General features: G+C 39.7%; 3 protein-coding genes across 5 annotated transcripts; 2 read left to right on the forward strand and 1 right to left on the reverse strand.

Annotated features, from left to right (window-relative positions):
* Nucleotides 1–43: 43 nt before the first annotated feature.
* Nucleotides 44–7,442, reverse strand: ube2kb (ubiquitin-conjugating enzyme E2Kb). 2 transcript variants are annotated; one of them, XM_083909287.1, is made up of 8 exons: nucleotides 7,396–7,442; nucleotides 6,541–6,918; nucleotides 5,148–5,241; nucleotides 5,001–5,059; nucleotides 4,783–4,865; nucleotides 4,578–4,677; nucleotides 4,353–4,481; nucleotides 44–454 (listed from the first exon to the last, which is right to left on the reverse strand). In XM_083909287.1, the coding sequence occupies exons 2-8, from the start codon at nucleotides 6,601–6,603 to the stop codon at nucleotides 443–445; spliced, it is 540 nt and encodes a 179-aa protein (XP_083765413.1). In that variant the 5' UTR covers nucleotides 6,604–6,918; nucleotides 7,396–7,442; the 3' UTR covers nucleotides 44–442. The 2 variants fall into 2 exon arrangements, with proteins under 2 accessions (XP_083765413.1, XP_083765412.1); XM_083909286.1 differs by lacking the exon at nucleotides 44–454 and adding an exon at nucleotides 1,768–3,704.
* Nucleotides 6,369–13,899, forward strand: smim14 (small integral membrane protein 14). Of its 2 annotated transcripts, none has more exons than XM_083909289.1 (5): nucleotides 6,369–6,438; nucleotides 9,598–9,693; nucleotides 10,416–10,464; nucleotides 10,606–10,757; nucleotides 11,632–13,899. In XM_083909289.1, the coding sequence occupies exons 2-5, from the start codon at nucleotides 9,619–9,621 to the stop codon at nucleotides 11,668–11,670; spliced, it is 315 nt and encodes a 104-aa protein (XP_083765415.1). In that variant the 5' UTR covers nucleotides 6,369–6,438; nucleotides 9,598–9,618; the 3' UTR covers nucleotides 11,671–13,899. The 2 variants fall into 2 exon arrangements, with proteins under 2 accessions (XP_083765415.1, XP_083765414.1); XM_083909288.1 differs by lacking the exon at nucleotides 6,369–6,438 and adding an exon at nucleotides 8,419–8,553.
* A 919-nt stretch (nucleotides 13,900–14,818) lies between these two features.
* On the forward strand, nucleotides 14,819–18,839 carry map9 (microtubule-associated protein 9; the record flags this gene model as incomplete). The annotated part of the gene is made up of 12 exons (XM_083909635.1): nucleotides 14,819–14,890; nucleotides 14,998–15,094; nucleotides 15,272–16,002; nucleotides 16,089–16,197; nucleotides 16,597–16,664; nucleotides 16,745–16,809; nucleotides 16,885–17,047; nucleotides 17,671–17,757; nucleotides 17,853–18,017; nucleotides 18,105–18,250; nucleotides 18,481–18,616; nucleotides 18,720–18,839. 12 exons carry the CDS (start codon nucleotides 14,819–14,821, stop codon nucleotides 18,837–18,839), a joined length of 1,959 nt encoding a protein of 652 aa, XP_083765761.1.
* Nucleotides 18,840–20,039: the final 1,200 nt, after the last annotated feature.

Below are 20,039 nucleotides of genomic sequence, written 5' to 3' on the forward strand. Positions count from 1 at the left end.
CAAATGAGTAGTTTGGCTTGTCTTGACTTTATTATTGTTTGATATATACGAAATAACAAGTGAACACTGAGACCTTCACAATGGTGTGTTTAGCCCCACTTTGAGCCTTGGTTTAGTCTGATCACATGTGGATAGACCATTCACACCGGTCTCCTTTCATTACATATGATCAGATCTGGCATCCGCTGTCCTTTACTCAAATACATAGACCTCATTAAACATGTTTTTAACAAATCTGACTGTACTCTGACTGGGAAGAAAATATGAAAACTATAAACAACCATTAGATTGTGACAGTGGCTCCAAATAAATACGTTTTGTTGCGCCGACATCAGCTGAGGAGGTGGTTTCCAGATTGCATCCCTGCAGCTCAAGGATGCGCTCGCATACGTCCTCCAACCACCTCTGAATGTGGTTTCTGTGATCGGATCTGAGGTGGCCTTCAGGGAGCTCCCTGTGGAAAGCGTGGAAAGAAGATCCCACGGCATGCATTACTTCTGCACAACAGTGTAAAGCAAACTTGTGTCTTTCAGGTAAAGAGAAAACCAGTGAAGGGGGAAATCAAGACTGTAGAGAACGGGCCGGACTCTCTCCCCCCTGTAACCTTCCCAACCCGACGCACATGCTCCCCGACTCTGAAAGCTTTCCTGATACCTGGACACATTATGGACCTTTCTTAAAACACAAGTATGTATACACAAAGTATACATGCAGTACATGTACACACATACACACACAAACCACTGACATCTTAGGTTTTAAACACCTTGTTGTCTTGATTTAAATCTCACTGTATCTAGGTGTTATAAAAAGTTTTTTTCCTCCTTTTGTTCGTTGCTCTTTGCTTCTTTTGTGGAGCTTCTTTTTTTTTAATGAACAGGACGGACATTTTAAAACCATTTTAATCTGATTATGATTGTTGCTTATTAAATTCCCCGGGGAAAAAACTCTTTCTCTACATCCGCTCACCTCTTCCTCCTCTTTGTGTCTTACTGTCCTCTGTTGCACAAATACTCTGACTTTAAGCTCACCCGTTTTACTTAACAATGTTGATTTCTTTTGTACATACATGTGTGCAACTTCCCCCAGATTTAACTTTTTGAATTTTCAAGACAGGTGACAATTGCAGCAAATAGCTAAAAAAAAGAAATATGGGAGCACTGACGCATTTAACAAAAGTACTGGCACCAAAATTTTATATACTTTGGTATGTTTAGGTTTCTAACTTTGGTATGTTTAGGTGCTTTAGCTCGGTTTTAGTGTTCAAAGCCAGGTAGAAATTGTCGGTGGCGTCCTTGCCGCCACGTGTAATGCTTTTTGAAGGCCTTCTGATTTATTTCCAGTATGTTGATGGACAAATTTAATTTTCTCAGACATTTCTGGATACTGTGTTCCAACCTCTGGTTGCCTCCTTGTTCCCAAACTGGTCTCTCAGCTGTTTTTTTACTGCTCAAAGTCTTTGGAATGCGAACATGATATATTACAATACAAGTCTGTGTTCAGGTTTTTGCTCATCTTTTACAATTAAATATTTTTTGTACTTTTCGTCAGTTTTCTGTTTTTAAGCATCGAGTGAGTGGAGAACCTTGCAGGTTGTGTTCAACAACATATTTTTTATGTAGTTAAAGTATGCCTATTCATGATCATATTTAATTTTTTTCCAGAAAATAAATGCTTTTTAGATGTAACTTGTGTTCTGCGTTCTCCTTTTGCTCCAGAGATGACACAAACAAACTGGATTTTTCCACTCTTTTTTTGTTTGTTTTGTTTTTTAATCAAAGAAACATGACACTGTCACAATAAATAACCATGCTTTATATACTGCTGATGCTTGCTTCCAAGAAAACAAAAAAAAGAAATCAAAATGGAGAAACTGAGATGCAACAGCCCCTTTTTTTTTTTTTTAGTTGTCATCGTGCAATATTGTACATAGTGAGAACACCAGGAAGACGGAGGGGGAAATGGGGGCAGAGCTCTTTTTTTGTTCTTTCTTTTTCTTACAAAATATAGATTCAGCCATCAATGGTGCACACTCATAATCAAGGACCTGGCTATTTACACATAAAGGAGATATTGTGTGTTTGACGGTACCTATTCAGTTTTTTGGTTCTGGCTGGGAACATGATTAAAGTCAAATGAGGAGAACTGCACGATTTCTCAGTGTCGTACTGTGTTGTTAGGGACTGAGCAAGCGTTAAGGAAGTTTTTAAACCTCATGTGAGGATGCGCCGACACCCCCCCAAGCATTCATTTACAGTTCGTGAACCTCAGGTCAAAAACACTGCAGAGCTGCAATCTGCTTCACAGAAGAACAGAGGAGTTCCAGCCTCTTTCAGAAAACCTCAATGAGCACTTTTCTTCTTTTTTTGGCTGTGTAGTAAAGCATGTCTGGTAATCATAGAACGTCACATAATGCCTGTACATATGGCCAAAGTTTTTGATTGATTGATTGAGGACGAGAAAAAAAACGTTATCCGTGCCTGTGGTTGAAACTGTGACTCCGAAAATCAGGAAATAAAACAAAACACTGCATTGCAACCTCAAATCCTTGGTGACATTCAGACGACGCACGTTTGTTCTTGAAGCGTGTCGGATTAATCTGCTTTCCATCAACAGAGAAACCTGAGGTGTGCTCCACTTCAATCAACCACGTATTAGCTCAACTAAATATAAAGGCCGCGTAGGACATGCGAGGACAGTCAAAGACGCGTGAAAAGGTTGGGCCTGTGGCGTGTCGTGACCATTTTACGGGCCTGAGCTGGCGCTGACCTCCGGAGCCATTTGGGGGCCAGTGTTTTTTGGCTGTGCCACCTCTAAACGACAGTCTTTAAAATAAAAAAATTTAATAAAACAAAAAAAAAAGTCAAAGGCATTTCACACGGGTCCCAGAAGCATAAAAAGATCTCTTCCATATAACTGTAAACCAGGCATAGATTATATTTAAAATAATTTCCTTTACAATGCCATGTAAGAAAAAAAGTACATCCCCATTGTATTTTCAAATGTACACGCATCTATTTACAGATCACTGGTGTATGTGTGCAGATGTCGGGAGGATGAGACGGTCGGTGAGATCTTTTTGTCGTTCCTCTGCAGATGATTGAACATACAGTCGAGTGACTCTAAATCCAGCTGGACTTTTACAGCAATAAATGTCCGTGAGCGAGAAAATAATCTGAACGCGAGGTCCAAGGAGTAAGTGTTGACGTGGTGTGAGAGGGAGCAGTGCGAGATTTCCTTCGACCAGGCGGTGGCAGTTGATTTGAGTTGTCGCGATATTGTTTTAACGCGAGGGGGAAAATATGTTAAAATGCAATGGAAGACATGATACATGACTGAAAGTTTCTGGGGGCTTATTATAAGAAATTTTGATTATGTGACATCAGCAGAATGAAGGCAGGCAACAGTAGTGTGGTGTGTGTGTGTGTGCATATCGGTGATTGAGGTTGTCGAATTTATAGCAAAAACAAACGGCGTGGACTGCTGCAGTGAACGGGGTGTTTTTCCTGTGCGTTGAAAGGCGATGATGGTGGTGGAATGTGCCCGGGGGGGGGGAGTAGCTGATGGCTGTGACGAAGGGGGGGGGGGGGGGGTTTGTTGGGGGTCCTCACGCCTGACGGGGGGCCCTCTCAGTTGCTGAGGAGCAGCTCTGTCGCGGTTTCCACGTCCCAGGATCTTGAAGACAAGGCTGCTATTACTGCGTTCTGCACGAGAGGACAGAGAGGAAGCAAAGGAGTCGTAATCAGCGTGGAATATCGAGCTAGCAAAAAAGCTGAAGGGAGAATTGGTCGTATGCCATGGTTCTCAAACTGTGGTACACTGTATATAATCCATCGTGTGCCGTCTTTTGGCTACGTTTCTGCTACGAGTATTCATCTCATCCTCAGTGATCTGATCACATCCAGATCTAAAGACTCCCAACCTATTCTGACTGTGCCCTCAGATCTAATGTGAACACCATCTGTCCTCAGGATTGATTTGAGATCGCCTCCTCAGCCGATATCCTACCAATTCCTTTACCAATGGCTGAAACTGCGAGGGTGGGAAGAACTTCGACTCATTCGTCTTTTTTCTCTTTTGATATCCTTGCCAGTTAGGAGCAGCTCTACTCTGATCCTGTTTCGTTTCTTCCAAGGACAGAAGAAATGCTCACTCTCTGGCTCATCATCACTCTCTCTCTCTCCTACAGATTGTTGTGTACACACTTGGCATGACAGTTTGTCCTCAAAAGAACAAACTCATAAAAGACTTATTTGCTTCTGAGGCAATTAATTTCCATACCACACCTGTACGGTGACACAATTATTTAGTCGTTATGTTAATGCGACAAAAAAACACAGAGGGATTCTGACCTTATCGAAGCCCATGGCACAGAGTTTGTCTATTTTACGGGTGTAGTCGGGACTGGAGACTGGAGCGCCAGCATAGACGTGAGACCACAGCCTTGCAGTCTGTTTGAACATTTCTGGATTCTGCTTATACTGAGGATGCAGAGAAAGAAATAGAGAAGTAAATGTAATTTCCCCATCTGAATAAAACAATAATTGGGACAGAATTATCATAAAGGTGCCTCTCACCTGATTGGCTACTACTGCATCCTGTGGGTCATCTGGCTCTGCTGCAGCAAGAAGAGCCTGTAGCGACAATAGCACCGTCCGCAGTGTCATAGCTGCTGCCCTGAGTGACACAGACGAAAAAGTTGGGAGCAGATAAGAGGGTGTAAATGCTTTCACTGGAACATTGAGCACCACAGTTCAGAGAGTTCCTGCGTGTCTCACTCACCACTGGTCTTTTAAAATATCCAGACATATTGCTCCGGTCACAGAACTGATATTCGGGTGCCAGATCTTAGTGATGAAACGAACCTAAGACAGACACACGTGAGATGTTATCTCTAGGTTAAAGTCTCTTCTTGTCATTCTGTTCCTGTATAATCCAATACTACATATATATACACAATACAACAGGTGCATAAAGGTTAAGGATACTGACTCGCATACCTTTGGTGGGTTAAAAGGATAGGTTTCTGGGATTTTTATTTCAAGCTGATACCTTCCACCTGGAAACCGAAATAATAAAAAAAATGCAATGCTTTATCACAAGTTACCATACAATAATTAAAGTATTGCAGAAATGTGTAAACATACCTTCATATGGTGTATCAGGAGGACCTGCTATCTCCCCCCTCAATTCCGTGAAGTTCTCGTCCACCAAATCAACTTTTATCTGGTTTTTACTCGTCTATAGGTCCAGACAAAAAAACAGGAGGGACACGGTGAAACATCCTGAACATAATGAACTCGCAGTTCTGAGCCTTTGTCCTGACATGTCAGTGTCAAGCATGAAATCACACTCGAATGAGAAGCTACAGACTGTGCTGAAGGCACTTTAGTGTCACATGTTTATGACGTGCCTGAAGGACACAAGTATATGACTGGAATACGACATTGTTTCAATTCCAACATGGTTCTATTGGGGGGGAGAGCTTCTTCTACTATCTACTACTAAAACAATTCCCTTCCCAGCCCCCCCAAGTGCGGTGGATTTAAATCAAGTGTCCTAAAATGAAACCAAATCAAGGATTTAAATTTAGTGTCCTAAAATGAAACAAAAACAGAAACTAAAACATGTATTCATGGTAAGTTATTGGCCTACATTTACTGTAGTTCAAGCTGTCTTTGGCATATGAATATTTACTGTATCCTGTACATGGTACATATTGATATAGGTTTCTTTATATTGTGCAGCCTTCATTTATTATAATAATAATAATAGTTATAATAATAATAATAATAATAATAAGAGGATGGTTGGTTTTACATTTTAAACTTACATTTTACCCCTTTATTCTTTCAACATTGGTTTATGCACCTGCTGTAAGAAAATGTCCCAGATTTAGTAATAAAAAAAATGTCTATCTATTTGTCTACATGATAACAACATAGCTTACTTGTACAGCCATGCCGGCAAAAGTTAACATGTAAACCACAAAACTGGACACAGCAGATACATTACACGCTTAAAATGTTATATGTTATTCAACATTAAAAACCGACGTCTGTTTAACGGGGAATAAGTTTGTTTAGCTGAAGGATCTCACAGATCAACAACACAAGCTAATGCTAGCTGTGGATGAGATGTCAAAAAAAAACATCAATGCTAACGAGCTGCCAAACCGAGCTGACAGTCACTAAACGAGCGCCGGTACACGGAACTACTGTCGTCCTTACAGGGTTACGGTTATTTTAAGCGAGGTTATTAAAAGCTTCGCGGCGTTGTTCGTTACATAAACGCGGGGCCTGTCAATACGCATCCCCGGTGTTTCCTGCACACGCCCACCCGACATAAACACGGCAACTTCAGCCGCACGCTGCTACCAAGCTAACGGCTAAAGTTGTTGTGCTGCCTGAGGCCTGAGCTAGTGCTGCTACACGGGACGTAAGTGAAGGTAATTCAAGTCTGCTGACACTTGAAATGTTCACGGAGTTGAAACAAACACACACAGAATGTTTGGGTAAAAAAACAAATGTGTGGTCGCACCTCTTCGCTTTTGAGAACTTCTTTGAACTCCCGCTTGATCCTTTGGACCGCGATGTTAGCCATGACTGTGTCCGCTGAGCTGCTGCTGCTGCTGGAAGGAGCGATAGTCCGGGGGGCCTTTCTGTCTCTCTCTGCCCTCAGTGTTGTCTGGCTGTGTGGAGACTGCGAAGTCGGAGCTTTCACAATAACACGGTGTCCTTATGTCACTTTCACATTAGTGGCAGCTTCGCCGTGGCCGTCGACTACCTGCCTGTCTCTGCCTGCCTGCCTCTGCCTGCCTTCCAGCGGACAGCGTCAGTCAGTCAGTCCAGAACATGCACTCAGTGCTGCGGCTAAACGGAGCACCAACTGGAACTTTTCATTCATGAGCTCCGCAGGCTGGAGAAAGAGAAAAAAAAAGCGTTTAGGTTCGTGTTCTTTTCAAACTTACCTTCAGGATATTTCATCATGTGACGAATATAATGCATTTAGCACAGGCACATTTAAACACCACAATCTCTGTAAATGATTTATTTTAACAAAGCTAAAAGTTAGTGAGGTACAGAGTGGTATGGTAGCACTATGAAAATAAAAAACATGAAATCATCATCATCATCATCACCAAACTCAAACAGTGAGACCTATTTATATGCATATATTATCAGGATTAATGATAACCAAGCCAGGGCAAAAACTAAGAATAATAATAATACAATTACATGTCAATTGATATGTGTTTTTGTCTTTGGCTGTCGCCTATAGCTTTTAAATATAAATTAATGTTCACACAATGCTGACTCAATTCAACATGATTCTCTTTGGGTTTCTCAATAAAACTGTTTTGTTTTTGTGTCTGAAAGCTCTCTAGAGACTCACCTGAGGCATGGAGGGAAGTGACACTCGCAGTGTTTTGGCAACAGAAATTACCCACTGTAACTTTAAGATATCAGGGCAGCTGATGGCTGAAGAATGAGTTTCATTGTTTTTTTTTTCGACCATCTGATTATTTTCTGATGAAATATGACAATTTACAAGAGTCCTTTGATGACTTTGAAGCAAGTGAAACATTACTCACTGTCATAAGTAGTTCAAGCCCAAGATGCAGGTATTATAAGTGCAAATTGCAGACATCACCAATTGCAAGGCAAGGTAAGAGTTGCACATTTTATACACAAGGGCAATTCGATGTGCGAAACTAAATGACTTTGGACAATACAACACACAATACAATTATAACATAAATTAAACAGAGTTGTAAAAGAACAAAAGAAAACAAACTTAGACTAAAGATGCAGAAGATTAATTTTAAAATATGCTTTTTTTAAAGACTTAAATTAGAAGGTGCATTTGGTGCTGATTTCAGTTTGTACATTCACAAATCAGGAGCAACAATAATACAAATGAGGATTAAGAATATAAAGCACGACAGATAAAGGGAACAATATTGGGGAGGATGGTAGTTTCAACAAAATGAACAATAAGGATTTCAATCTAAAGAGCAACCATTTATTGACGGATTTTGTTTAGTTTGATTTCATTTTCATATCAAACAAGCTAAATATGGTTTATTGTTTTTTAATGACTCCTGTTTGTAAAGCAAAATTTGAGTCTTTATTAAAAATATATATATGTATATGTATATGTATATAGCTGGTTAAATACACATTTATACATTTATAAATCAACTTCCAGCTTGAACCAGCAAGACAGACATTGGCATGAGAAATCTTCTCTGTGACAAACAGCTGGACTGTTTGTTTACTAGGCAGACGTGATAATCGTGCCTTACTGTGATTCGCTGAAAGTCCCGTTCATCAAACTCGTGGCCCAATCAGAAACGCGTACTCCCGCCCCTCACAGTAAGGTCCCGGATGTCCGTGGTGAAGAATAGCTGGTTCACGTGCACTTAACAAAACACACTGACGGTTGACATGTTTGCAGTTTGTCGGTGAAGACGGAGGACAGCCGTGCGGCAGCAGCAGCAGCAGCAGATGTTAAGACACTAAAGGTTTTATTAACAACTACCAGGCTCTAGTAAGTGACTGTTGTTAATGTACCTGTCTCTAATTATGCTCGTTAAGAAGACACGGCTTTGTTTTTGTGTGTGTGTGTGGGGGGTGAGTTGTGTGTACACTACAGCTAGTTAGCACGAAGCTACAGTGTATAGTCTCAGGTTGTTTTAAATGATGTCGAGAACGTGACTGTGGATAACCTAAAAACACGCTGTTTGCTTAACGAGGAGCGATGTTTTCTGTGTGTTTCTGCAGCGCTCACATAGTTCAAATGACAACGAGATATGTTTGTCATTAATAAAAAACATAGACAGGCCGCTGTGCTGCCACCCATGGAAAATATAATAACGCCCCTAGCAAAACAAGGCAATGCTAATTTATTTGCATTGCACATTTTGTCATTTGAGGTGCTATGCAGTAGAACAAAGAGCCACACATTGCGTTTAAAGAGTGTAAGAACATACATATACTACAGTTTATACTTAAAACTAATCAATTTCTTCAAAGAAAGTATGAAAATAATGCTGGAATAGCAAAACAATTGCTAAATCTAAGAGAAAATAAAATATTTAAGAGCATATGGGATTTGTTTCTCTCCATTATATATTTGAATTTAAAAATAACGTACGTATATAATATTTAATCAAACTTAAGATTTAGAAATGAAGTTTTGGTGCACTAGGGGCAATATTTATCAAGTTTGTCATAATAAAAAAAAACTGAACAACCAAAACATACCCATTTTAAAACAAGGTAACAGGTAATCATTCTATTTTAAAAAGTTTAAAGTAACTTGATTGCATATAAATATGACACATACGAAGCACACTACAAAATACAAACGCTGTCAGGAAATGGTTAAGTACAAGGTAATGAAGCAAAAGCAGCAGCTGATTTACTTATTTTTTGAAACGTGTCTTTAGTCGTGTTATTTGTCGTGTCCTAACTGAGTCTCCTCCCCTATAATCTATGTGCCAGTGAGACAACAATAGACCGCAGCATTAGGTTTCTCCCTCTTGTTCACGACTGTCCCAGTTAAAGACGGTGCTTTTGCTTGGTTTTCAAGGTGGACTCCATCTGGTGAGAAATGGCAGAGGGAGGCTTCGACCCTTGCGAGTGCGTTTGCACCCAAGAATATGCTATGAGGCGTCTCATCAACCTGGTAAGTCATGGAGCTTATCTTGCAGATTTTAGGCTGTGGAACAGTAGGGATGTGGAAAATCTGCTGAATGACGGCGCCACCAGATCCTGGTTCCTGCTCAGTGTTTATCTTGAGTCGATCAGTTCAGCCACACAAAGATGTGTCATTCTTTCTGTTGTCAGGTTTTCATTTTCTTGGGAAATGTTCTCTGGATTCTCTTATACAGTGTGTCGTAAAAGATTAGACATATTAACTTAAAGGAAGTTCTGTGTGTGTGTGTGTGTTGAGGATTACAGCTTGTAGTTGTGTCAGTTTCGATGTGACCTCATTGGCTCTTTGTGGACAGGTGTAGCTTGCATGGCAGGCTGCAATTGGCTGAAAGCCACTGGGTTTTTTTTCCTTTGTTTTGTTTTTTGCTTGCAACAGGAACGGGTGTAGTCTAAATAAGAAAAGAATTTGAGCAGCATATCCAGTATACTGTAAGAAAGTGCCCATATAACCAGGATAATAAAGGGAGGCCTCAGATACTGTAATTGTTCTGCACCATCCCCCTGGATATCGTGAATGGTTCACATGTTTGTGTGTCTGATGCGATGACAAACTCTTATTGTGAATGTCATTAAGTTTTATTTGCAGTGTGATTATAGGGTGGCTATCTGTATTTTCTCTTACACCAGATGAGGGCAGTGGTATCCAGAGTAAATTAAGAAGTCATATCTCCTTTTGATTTGTTCCCCTTTCAGCTGAGGCAATCCCAGTCCTACTGCACAGACACCGACTGTCCTCTGGAATGTAAGTATGACCACTTCCTGTAATCACTCTAGATGATATCACAGCATGTGGCAGCATGCCTGTACTCGAGCATCTCCTCAAGTCAAGAATACTAGCGCAGGGTTACATTTGTGACATGTAAAAAGATGTGTTTGTGTGCAGTGCCAGGTCCAAGCGGGTCAGTGGGAGGAGGCGACCTGACCTTCCCCATGGTCCTGATGGGATGGGTCGTCTTGGCTCTGGCTCTGTTCCTGCTACGCCCATCCAGTCTCAGGCGTTCTCTCCCCTCAGGGAAACCATCTGGACCCCACAATGTTAGTACTGATCACACTCTCTTAACACCAGAAACGGTATCATCTCAAATATGGTAGCCTCTTCCTCACCATGGTTTCTGCAAGGTTTATTGAGGTCAAAAGCAAAAAGAAAATTAAGCTTTTATATAATTTTTCTATTTATTTTACGCTGTTTTCCAGTATACAAGATGGTATTGCATTATATGTTGATATAAAGCTGGACATACGCTGTTTCTGTTAGGACATGAAAAGTTTTCTTTTTAGGGCCTTGTGCTTCTCACCTGATGGTGACAGTACATTCTAAATACTGTTGCAGCACAAATAATAATGTTCAAAATTGATGATAACTGATGAGATAACTTTTCTCATCCATGTATTTTTTCAATATATAATTTCATTTATTCACTGTCATTATAGCTATCTAGATAATGGCAATAAGGCAATTGGCAAATTGCAAAGGCTACAATTTAAGTGTTTTGTTTTTGATTGTTTGAGAATTCATACTTTTAAGTTGGAATCTAAATTTGCTTGTGTCTTCGTAATGCTCCATCTTGTTTCCAAACTATAATGCAGTAAATGGCGTGCTTCAACTTCACTTTAGCTTGAAACAAGTCAAATTGTCAAATTGCAGTCACAATATCTGTCAAAAAAGGGAGTGACACATTTCATTATCCTACTGAGAGCTGTGTTCTATTTGCATAACCTTTTAAACCTCGTTAGCTACAGTGGTTCTGTGTGTATTCACTTCCTTGTTTACAATAGTCTATACAATAGCATCTTTTTCTAACCATATGATTGACTCTAAATGTATATCCTAGATTAAAAAAAAAAAAAAAAAGTACAATACAATCAAGGCTGCTCATTTGACCTAATCTCTGTCTGATTTGGGTTACAGAGAGATGGTAGAGAGCCCCCAGCGCCTCCCATCGACTAGCATTGGAACCTGACTACCAGCTCTCCTTCATCTGCTCTGACTGCAGCTGCACAGTTAAATCCTAACTGTGACCAAGACGGCGCCATCTCCCTGTCATCCTTCAAACACGTATATTTCTTTTCTTTTTCCTTATACCACAGTTTTGCTGGGTATATCCGTCTGTTGATTCTTGTCACTCGAGCCCAGCTGATACACGACCGATGAGGCCGATGCAGATATGACAAGTTTAACATTTCATAATAAACGATTTAATCTTAAATATTGGTTTTGTATATCTGCATCAGTTGGGTTCTACGCTGTGCTTCACCACCAGATAGTGTGGTGCGTTCTTCAGAGTCAGATCCTAATCTCAGTTCAGGAAATGAGATGCAAGACCAAACCAAAATAATGTGTCACATGGGTTAGAGGGAAAGTGTGAGGTAGCCGAGTTTCGTTTGTCAGGTTAATTCTTCCTCTTATTTTCACTGAGTAATGAAGGTTCAAAGTTCCTTCAGATTCTGAAACATTCCTCCATTTCTTCTTTAAAGTCTGTAAACAGTGCCAGTAATGATGTCATATCACAGAGCACTTTCAAACCAGCACAATTACTTTTTCATTAACGTATTTGTTTGTCTTTAATTCTGAATTAGGATTTTGGTTACCATAACATTGCATATTGATTTCTCACGTCATCGCCTTCCGCTTATCCGGGTCAGGGTCGCGGGGTCAGTAGTCTGAGAAGAGAAGCCCAGACATTCCTCTCTCCCCGGCAACTTCCACCAACTCCTCTGGAAGGATCCCCAGGTGTTCCCAAGCCAGCTGAGAAATGTAATCTCTCAAGCCAGTCCTGGGTCTGCCCTGGGGTCTCCTCCCAGATGCACATGCCTGGAAGGGGGGGAGGTGTCCGGAAAGGCGTCCCGGCCAGATGCCTGAATCACCTCTCAATGCGGAGGAGCAGCAGCTCTACTGTGAGCTCCTCCTGGACGTCTGAGCTCCTCACCCTTGCATATTCATTTTAATGCAGTAAAATCAAAAGAGCAACAGCATTACAAAAGCAATGAGAGTGAACCAAAAACAGTCAGGGTTTTAGGCCAGATGGCTAAACTATGAGCTGAACCTGGTCACGGCTACAGATTCAGGTGATCATTTTGTGTATGTTTATGACCAGAAACCTCTTTCACACCGTCTTCACTTTGCCATTTATGTTTCTCATTATAAGAATGCTATAGCCACTTTTGAATATCTCGTGCACGTGATGTAGAGGGCAGTATATTATGTGCAGTAAAGTTAATGTGCTGTTGTATAAAATGTAAACAAAGCATTTGATACACAGAACGGTATAATCGCCTTTTACTTTTGCCAAAATGAAGAGTTTCGGGACAGTCTGGTTTAATAGGTCTGATCGTTGTAACGCAGTAAAAGTACATGTTTTAGTCATGTTAAGATGACTGTATTATAACACTACTATTACTTAATGAAGAAAATCATTATTGTATATGGACTTTGTAGTACCAGTAGTACGGTGTTGTTGTGATATCTTGATTCACTTTGAAGGTGTGTTGTAAAGTATAAAACTATCTGAAAATAGGTGATAAAATTGGGAGCAAAGTTGCGTTATACCTCACAACTTCTTACATCAGACCATTTCAAATGGTGCCATGTTATTTTTATGGCAGATTGATAGAACCCTTAACTTTTGTGAATGAACAGCAATATTTTACATACTTTTCATTTTATATTTAAGTTGCCAAAGGTACATTGTAAACCCCTAAATAGTGTTAGCACTGTATATGTTATAGGCGTATCTTATTGTGTTTATTTCATTTGCTAAATGTGTGATTTGACATCTAAATTATAAACATTTTCATGTTTGATACGATTTCTTAAGAAATGTTAACTGTATTATGTGAAGTTCTTCTCTGCCCCCCTATCGTGGAAACAAAATCAAATTGTATATCTGGTGTTTCTCTCAAAGGTGTCGTTATGTCACATCTTAACAACTATTTAAACGGCAACAGTGCAATCCCAACTGTCTTCAGTGGCTGACAACTCTTCATTTTCTTTTTTCCCCCTTTTTTTTTTACATCTTGCTTCTTGACTTATTTTCTAGACTCAGATATGACAGGGAGGAGATGAAGGAAGAAAGCAGTTGTAAATAATGAAGGGGGGAAGCCATGCTCAATGGTTGAGGTAAACAAACTGGTCTAAATGATACCACAGGAGACCTTGATTTACTGTTGATGTTTTAGAGTGAAAGGGCTTCAACTATGCACTTTTCCTATAACAAAACAAAAATAAAAAGTCTTAACCGTGTCACTCTGTGTGTGTTGTTTGGATCTTCATTGGAGATTTATTTTTCAGGCAAAATCTATGACTTTTGGTTGTATTCCTACAAAAACTGCAGAATAACACATTGGTCGTATTAAACCCTCGTCTTTTCTCGATTTTTTGCAGAGTTGGGAAAGTAACTCATTATACTCGATTTACCCAAGTACTTGAAGTAATTAGAATATGGTTTTGAGGTTCCTTCCCTTATTTTGTGTCATCATCTGCTACTTTAAAACTTCTATTAATCTATTTTTAACTATAAAGTCTAAGTTATTGTTGCCAATGAAATTAACATAGATATATATTTCAACGCCTGAGAGAGAGAGATATTGAATTGTCCAACAAACAAACCATGTCAACACATTTGATGCTTTTATTTTGAAATTATGCAAAATATCATCACACATATCGTTAAATGCCTTCAGGTGATGGAATAATGTGATATCATTTGAATATCTTATCGTCAACTACGACTAAACAGTTGTTTTTGTCACTTTGTCTTCGGTGCCCCAGGTCATTTGAGTTTGACCCCTGGTCGAATAAATCTGTGTTTTATAGTTTGCGCATGCGCAGTGTTTACGTGGGTTTCCCTGGGTTACCATCAACAAGTCTGTTAGCTCGCTGTTAGCTAGCTACTTCATCGTCACTTTAGATAAATACCGATTTTACAACGGTGTGTCGAACAACGGGAATGCGGCAAGCGGACATTTCCCAATGGCTACAGTCGTAAATAGCCACTGCGCTAGCTCAGCAGCTAAGTAGCTATCTACCAGTTGTGGTACGAATTTAGCAAACAGTGGCTAATGCTAATAAGCTAGTCAGCGTGTTTATAGTTTTCAGGATGACAGCGCAAGAGTACGGGACTCTGGCTTATAAGAAAAGCCCGAAGACATCCAAAAGAACAACATTTCAGGTAAAAAATAATAATGGATTTGATTCTTAAACAAACATGTATTTGAGAAGTAAGAGGATTATTCTAGCTGACAGCCTTCTAATGAAGCTGTAATGATGTCGTCTAAGGATGAACTACAGGCTGCTGTCTCTGCCAGGGCGGGCAAAACCAAAACACCTCAATACTCCTACTCTGATGATTTCGATGAAGATGAAGATGAGGATGGTAAGATATCTAATACTACATGAAGCTCTCTTTACTGTCTTTAAATGTAGATGATGTTAAACAGCTATACATTATTCACATTCAATCTTGACTAATATGTTTATTGTTTTATTTATGGTCACAAGTGGGTGGTAGCAGTTTTTCTTTCTTCATTGAACACATTTCTCCATTTCACAGATTTCTTCAACAGATTACTTAAATCAAGAAAAGAGAAGACCGCTGCGTTTAAGGCCGGAAAGTCTCGAGCCAAAATCAACGACTTCGATCTGTCAGACGATGAAGGGAAACATCGGAAGACGAAGAAAGTTTCCTTCCTCAAATCGCAAAGAATCAGCTTCCCCTCAGAAAACGCACCCGTGTCACGTGAAAACGAGCCACCAGAATCCCCGATCGGTGCACGCGATAACGATAACTCGTCGTTTTCCTTACAAAACTCGACCAACAACGGTAAACATGAGGGTGCAGGGCATAAAAATAGTGTTGGCGAGACTGTTGATCCCCAAATCCTGAGAGAGAACTCAACTCAGAGCAAATCTCTCTCACACCATACGTCAGAGGACACTCTTCCGGACCTTCCTTTGTCTTTACCCTCTGAAAGTCGGGACACAGAAACTCCAGGACCTGAGGAGAACACGCCACATCTATCTGCAGGTACGTTTACTCTGTTTTTACAATCTGTGTCTGTCACAGTCGGTGCAGATGTTACAATGCAGATCTCCTGTGATTCAGAGCCACCCAGACCCAAACCGAGACAAAGGACTCGGGGGTTAAGCTTTCACGCTGCAGAGAAGCTGCAGGAAGAAGCTGAAAGTCAGGACCTCAGCAGCAGACCACAGACCTCCTCTGCATCCATTCCCCTCTCCACTGATGCGTCCAGCACTGCTGCTGTGAGGAGCTGCAGTCCACAGGTGTGTTTTAGGTGTTTCTCAAAGCATTCTAGAGTTCAGCGTAAATGGAACTGCTGTCTCATATTTGTTTTGTTGTGTTTTCACAGTGGACAGAAGACGATCGCACAATCTCACATAGCCTCAGCAAATCCTCTTCGAATCAGAGTGAGCAGACGCAGCTCCTCAACAAGTCCACGGTAGATTCTGGATCCATAGGTACAAACTGGCGTTAAACGTATTTGTAGAACTTTCTAGCAGTTATTCAGCGCATTCTGTACGGAATCAGAGTGGGATCGTCATCAAAGCGATCGCAATCAAAGCCTTAACATCCAAGGCACTTCTTATATATAACCAACCCCTTATTTGTGTGTTTTCATCTGTAACTGATCATCAGAACCTGTATGCTTTGCCGGTTTACAACCTATTGAGTAGTGTATTGAATTGTGTTTAGAATAAAACCTCTTAAAGACACTCGAGTTGTCCGCCATACTTGTTCTGGTCGCCCTTTCCAGAGGGTAGTTTATTGAGCTGTAAGAAGCAGCCGATAAAAATCTGGACAGTATTCGTCTCTTTTCTTTTATTAAAAGTCTCAACTGATTTAATTCCTCGTTTCAGCTGACTTCATCCCAGATGACCACAAGGAGCAGGAGAGAAAATACTCAACATCATTTGAAGAATTTCATGTAAGAATCTGCGCCTCATATCACATCCTGTCGACCTTATTTTTAGTTTCACAAAATCCAAGTTTTTTGTTTCCTTTCAGGAAAAAGCAGAAGACTCCTCTGTTCCTCAACTCTCACACACCCAGGAAAAAGCAGCTGACACCAGGTAAGACCATCAAACACACACACATATTCATGAAAATAACTTGACCTGACAGTCATTTCATATCATTCCAATTAGGTCGTCCAGTTCTCTCTCAAAAGCCGCTCGGCGGCCTCGGAGTGCCTGCCTCAGAAAAGTGGAATCCAAGTATTTGGGCACGCTCAAAGTTCTGGACCATAAAGTTTCATTTGACGAGACCCAGCCACAGATCGCAAATTCTCTCAGGGCGGCCATTTACCAGGTCAGTGTGATCATGAGCATGAATGTAGGGTTTGATCATATTATTTTATAGCACATGTGTCAAACTCAAGGCCCGGGGGGCCAGAGGTGGCCCGCCACGTCATTTTATGCGGCCCGCGAGTGATTAATTGGTCCTAAAAATATGTGTTAAAATAGGTCTATGCTGCTTTAAGGCGTGCTTTGACCATATACTACATTTCCCACAATGCACGGCATTTGCGTTACCCCGCAAAAGGGTGAGATTGCAGTGTATCATTGTATAAGTATCATGCGATGAGTGAAATTGGGATTGAATTTTTTGAAGCTGTGCATGCTGAAAGTGGGTTACATCTATAATGCATCATATTTGTAACTTGAATAAGTAATAAATACAGAAAGTTATTTAGCAATATGTTACGGAGAAGTTACCTTTATTTTACATTATATTTAGTTACATTTATTCTGTATGACAGTTACATCTGGCCATTATGCTGATGTGGCCCTAAGGGAAAATTAGTTTTTATTATGGTATCAGACACAGAGGTAGTAAAGTATTTTAATGATAAGGAACATTTAAAATAAATGCTGGAGGGAGAGATCAGTATGACTTGTGGAATCGATGTGTGTATGACACATTCCGAACAGGAATGGCTTCATGGGAAAAAGGAAAAGTCTAGAGAGAAAATGCAACTAAAGAAGAAAGAGGACATCCTCCACGAAAAGAAGAAAAAGGTGAACCATATTTCTTTCTCGAGCAGACATATCTACGATTACAAGAAGCATGTTGACTAAAGATATAATATATGCGTCCTTCTCGTAACAAATAGGATGATGAAGCTGCAAAAAAGGAAGACGCTGCTGTATCATATGAGGCCTGGAAAGAAAAGAAAAAGTGCACCATCCAAGCAAAAGTCAAAGAAAAGAAAGATGTGACGAGAAAGCAGCAGCAAGCGAGTGAAGATAAAGAAGAAAAAAGGCAGTCTGCGAAACAGGCATGTGGTTGCGTTAAAGGATGTTAAACGTACATATCTGTGTGTGTAGAAGGAAATGTGAATTACTAATGTGGAAAATCATCACAGGTGTTTGACCAATGGAAACAAGAAAACGATCATCTGCTGCAAGAGAAGTACAGGAAGTGGAAAGAAGCTGAGAATAAAGTGAAGCTGAAAAAGCAACAGGAGGAGGAAGAAAGAAAGAGGGAGTGTGTGTCTGCGTATTCTAAATGGTGCGTATGAATCGTCTATTTATGTGTTATTCATTTAAAGAATGGCGAGTGTCTGTTTTTGGACAATCTATACTTGATTAATTCAAAAAATATAGGTTTTTTCCGTTGATCAATCACTTGAATTTAGTGGGATGTGAAAATGTTTAACCACTAGATGGCAGCCAAAGCTTAATGTGTGTATAATGACCAATAAATGAAATAAACCTGTTTCTTTTCTTTAAATGATGAAGGTGTGAAAAGAAGACGGATGTTCTTCATGACAAAACCACAAAGGAGCGCAAAGAAGTGAAAGATAAGACAGAGGAGGAGCGATACATGAAAGAAGAGAGAGATAAAATGGCTTTAGATACGTATGAAAACTGGCTGGTGAGTAGAAAAACTTCAATCACCAGTGGTTAATGGCATCCACACGTGCTTACAGTCCTCATGTGTATGTTAATTTATCATTGATTATATTTTCTACCAACAGGCAAGAAAAGATTTAGAACACAAGAGACAGAGACAAGAAAGACAGATAAAAGAGATTCTCCGAGACAGTCCACCGCCACCGTGGAGCCCTCCCAACAAAACGGTAGCATTTCGAAAATGATATTTGAAGTTTGCAAAGGTGTGCTTTCATTTATAGCTGTTAGGTTTTATATTTTAGCCAGGTGTTGTGTTAAAGTTTAGAGTTTTAATATTTTCTATGTCGTATCAGTATAAAAGCAAAGCTAATGGGTTTGTCAGCACTAATCGATGTGGTCTTTTATACCATATTAACATCTGTGGTTTTCCACTGTTGAATTGGCGTTGACCTCCAGGTAAAGTTAATATTTGTCTTTGGGTTACAGAAGATTACAAACCACGAACACCACCTTTGAAACAGCTCTGTATTAAGTTCACTGCTTATACTCTACTTGTATATTTGTACATTTTTAGTAAAAACACATCACTAAGTATTTGATCAATCATTGTGTGTTTTTACAATTATTACCAATAGAACTAAGACAAACATAATTAGGGATCAGTATCTACCGAATACAGATGCTCGTCTGATACAATCATTGATGAACTTTGAAGCGGTTAACAACACATTTGTGCTGAGTCATTTCTAAGACATGAAGTTCTCCAACTGTGCGACAAATACTGTTCTCCCAAAAAGAAGAAATAAACGGGCCGAAACGTGAATCAGCTAAAATGCTTTTGCTGATTTTTATTTTCATTTTTTTTTACAGTCTGTGCATAGTGAAGAATGCAATATATAGGATATATATATATATATATATATATACATATGTGTGTATATATATGTATATATGTATATATATGTATGTATGTATATGTGTATATATGTATGTATGTATAGGTGTATATATGTATGTATATATATATGTATGTATGTATGTATGTATATATATATATATATGTATGTAGGTATACACACACACATATATATACATATATATAATATATACACACATATATACATACACATATACATATATATACATATAAATGTATATAATATATACACATATATAAAGTATTTATCGTGTAGGTTTTAATATATAGATATAGATATAGATATCAAATGAAGTTGTGGCTCGCAGTGGAAAAGTATGGGATATAAACTGAAGCACTTCCAGGAAATACTTTATTTTGAAAATACCACAGCGGAAGTACTGCCGGTGAACGTAGCTGCAGTCGCTGCTGCTGCTGCTGGGTTTGTCTGGTTGTTCTCATGTTCCTCCTCCTCCACCTCCTCCTCCTCCTCCTCTCAGCGGAGGTGAAGGTGGTACCGAGTGGAGAA

Source organism: Microchirus variegatus, assembly GCF_963457635.1.
Source record: "Microchirus variegatus genome assembly, chromosome: 23".
NCBI classification, from domain to species: domain Eukaryota; kingdom Metazoa; phylum Chordata; class Actinopteri; order Pleuronectiformes; family Soleidae; genus Microchirus; species Microchirus variegatus.

Coding starts and splice junctions, on each gene's coding strand:
- smim14 (XM_083909289.1), top strand. CDS start 9,619: ATGGCAGAGGGAGGCTTCGACCCTTGCGAGTGCGTTTGCACCCAAGAA. Junction 10,465..10,605: donor CACCGACTGTCCTCTGGAAT/GTAAGTATGACC, acceptor GTTTGTGTGCAG/TGCCAGGTCCAAGCGGGTCA. Junction 10,758..11,631: donor AACCATCTGGACCCCACAAT/GTTAGTACTGAT, acceptor TTTGGGTTACAG/AGAGATGGTAGAGAGCCCCC.
- ube2kb (XM_083909286.1), bottom strand. CDS start 6,603: ATGGCTAACATCGCGGTCCAAAGGATCAAGCGGGAGTTCAAAGAAGTT. Junction 5,242..6,540: donor AAGTTCTCAAAAGCGAAGAG/GTGCGACCACAC, acceptor CTGGACCTATAG/ACGAGTAAAAACCAGATAAA. Junction 4,482..4,577: donor ATGCAGTAGTAGCCAATCAG/GTGAGAGGCACC, acceptor CTGCATCCTCAG/TATAAGCAGAATCCAGAAAT.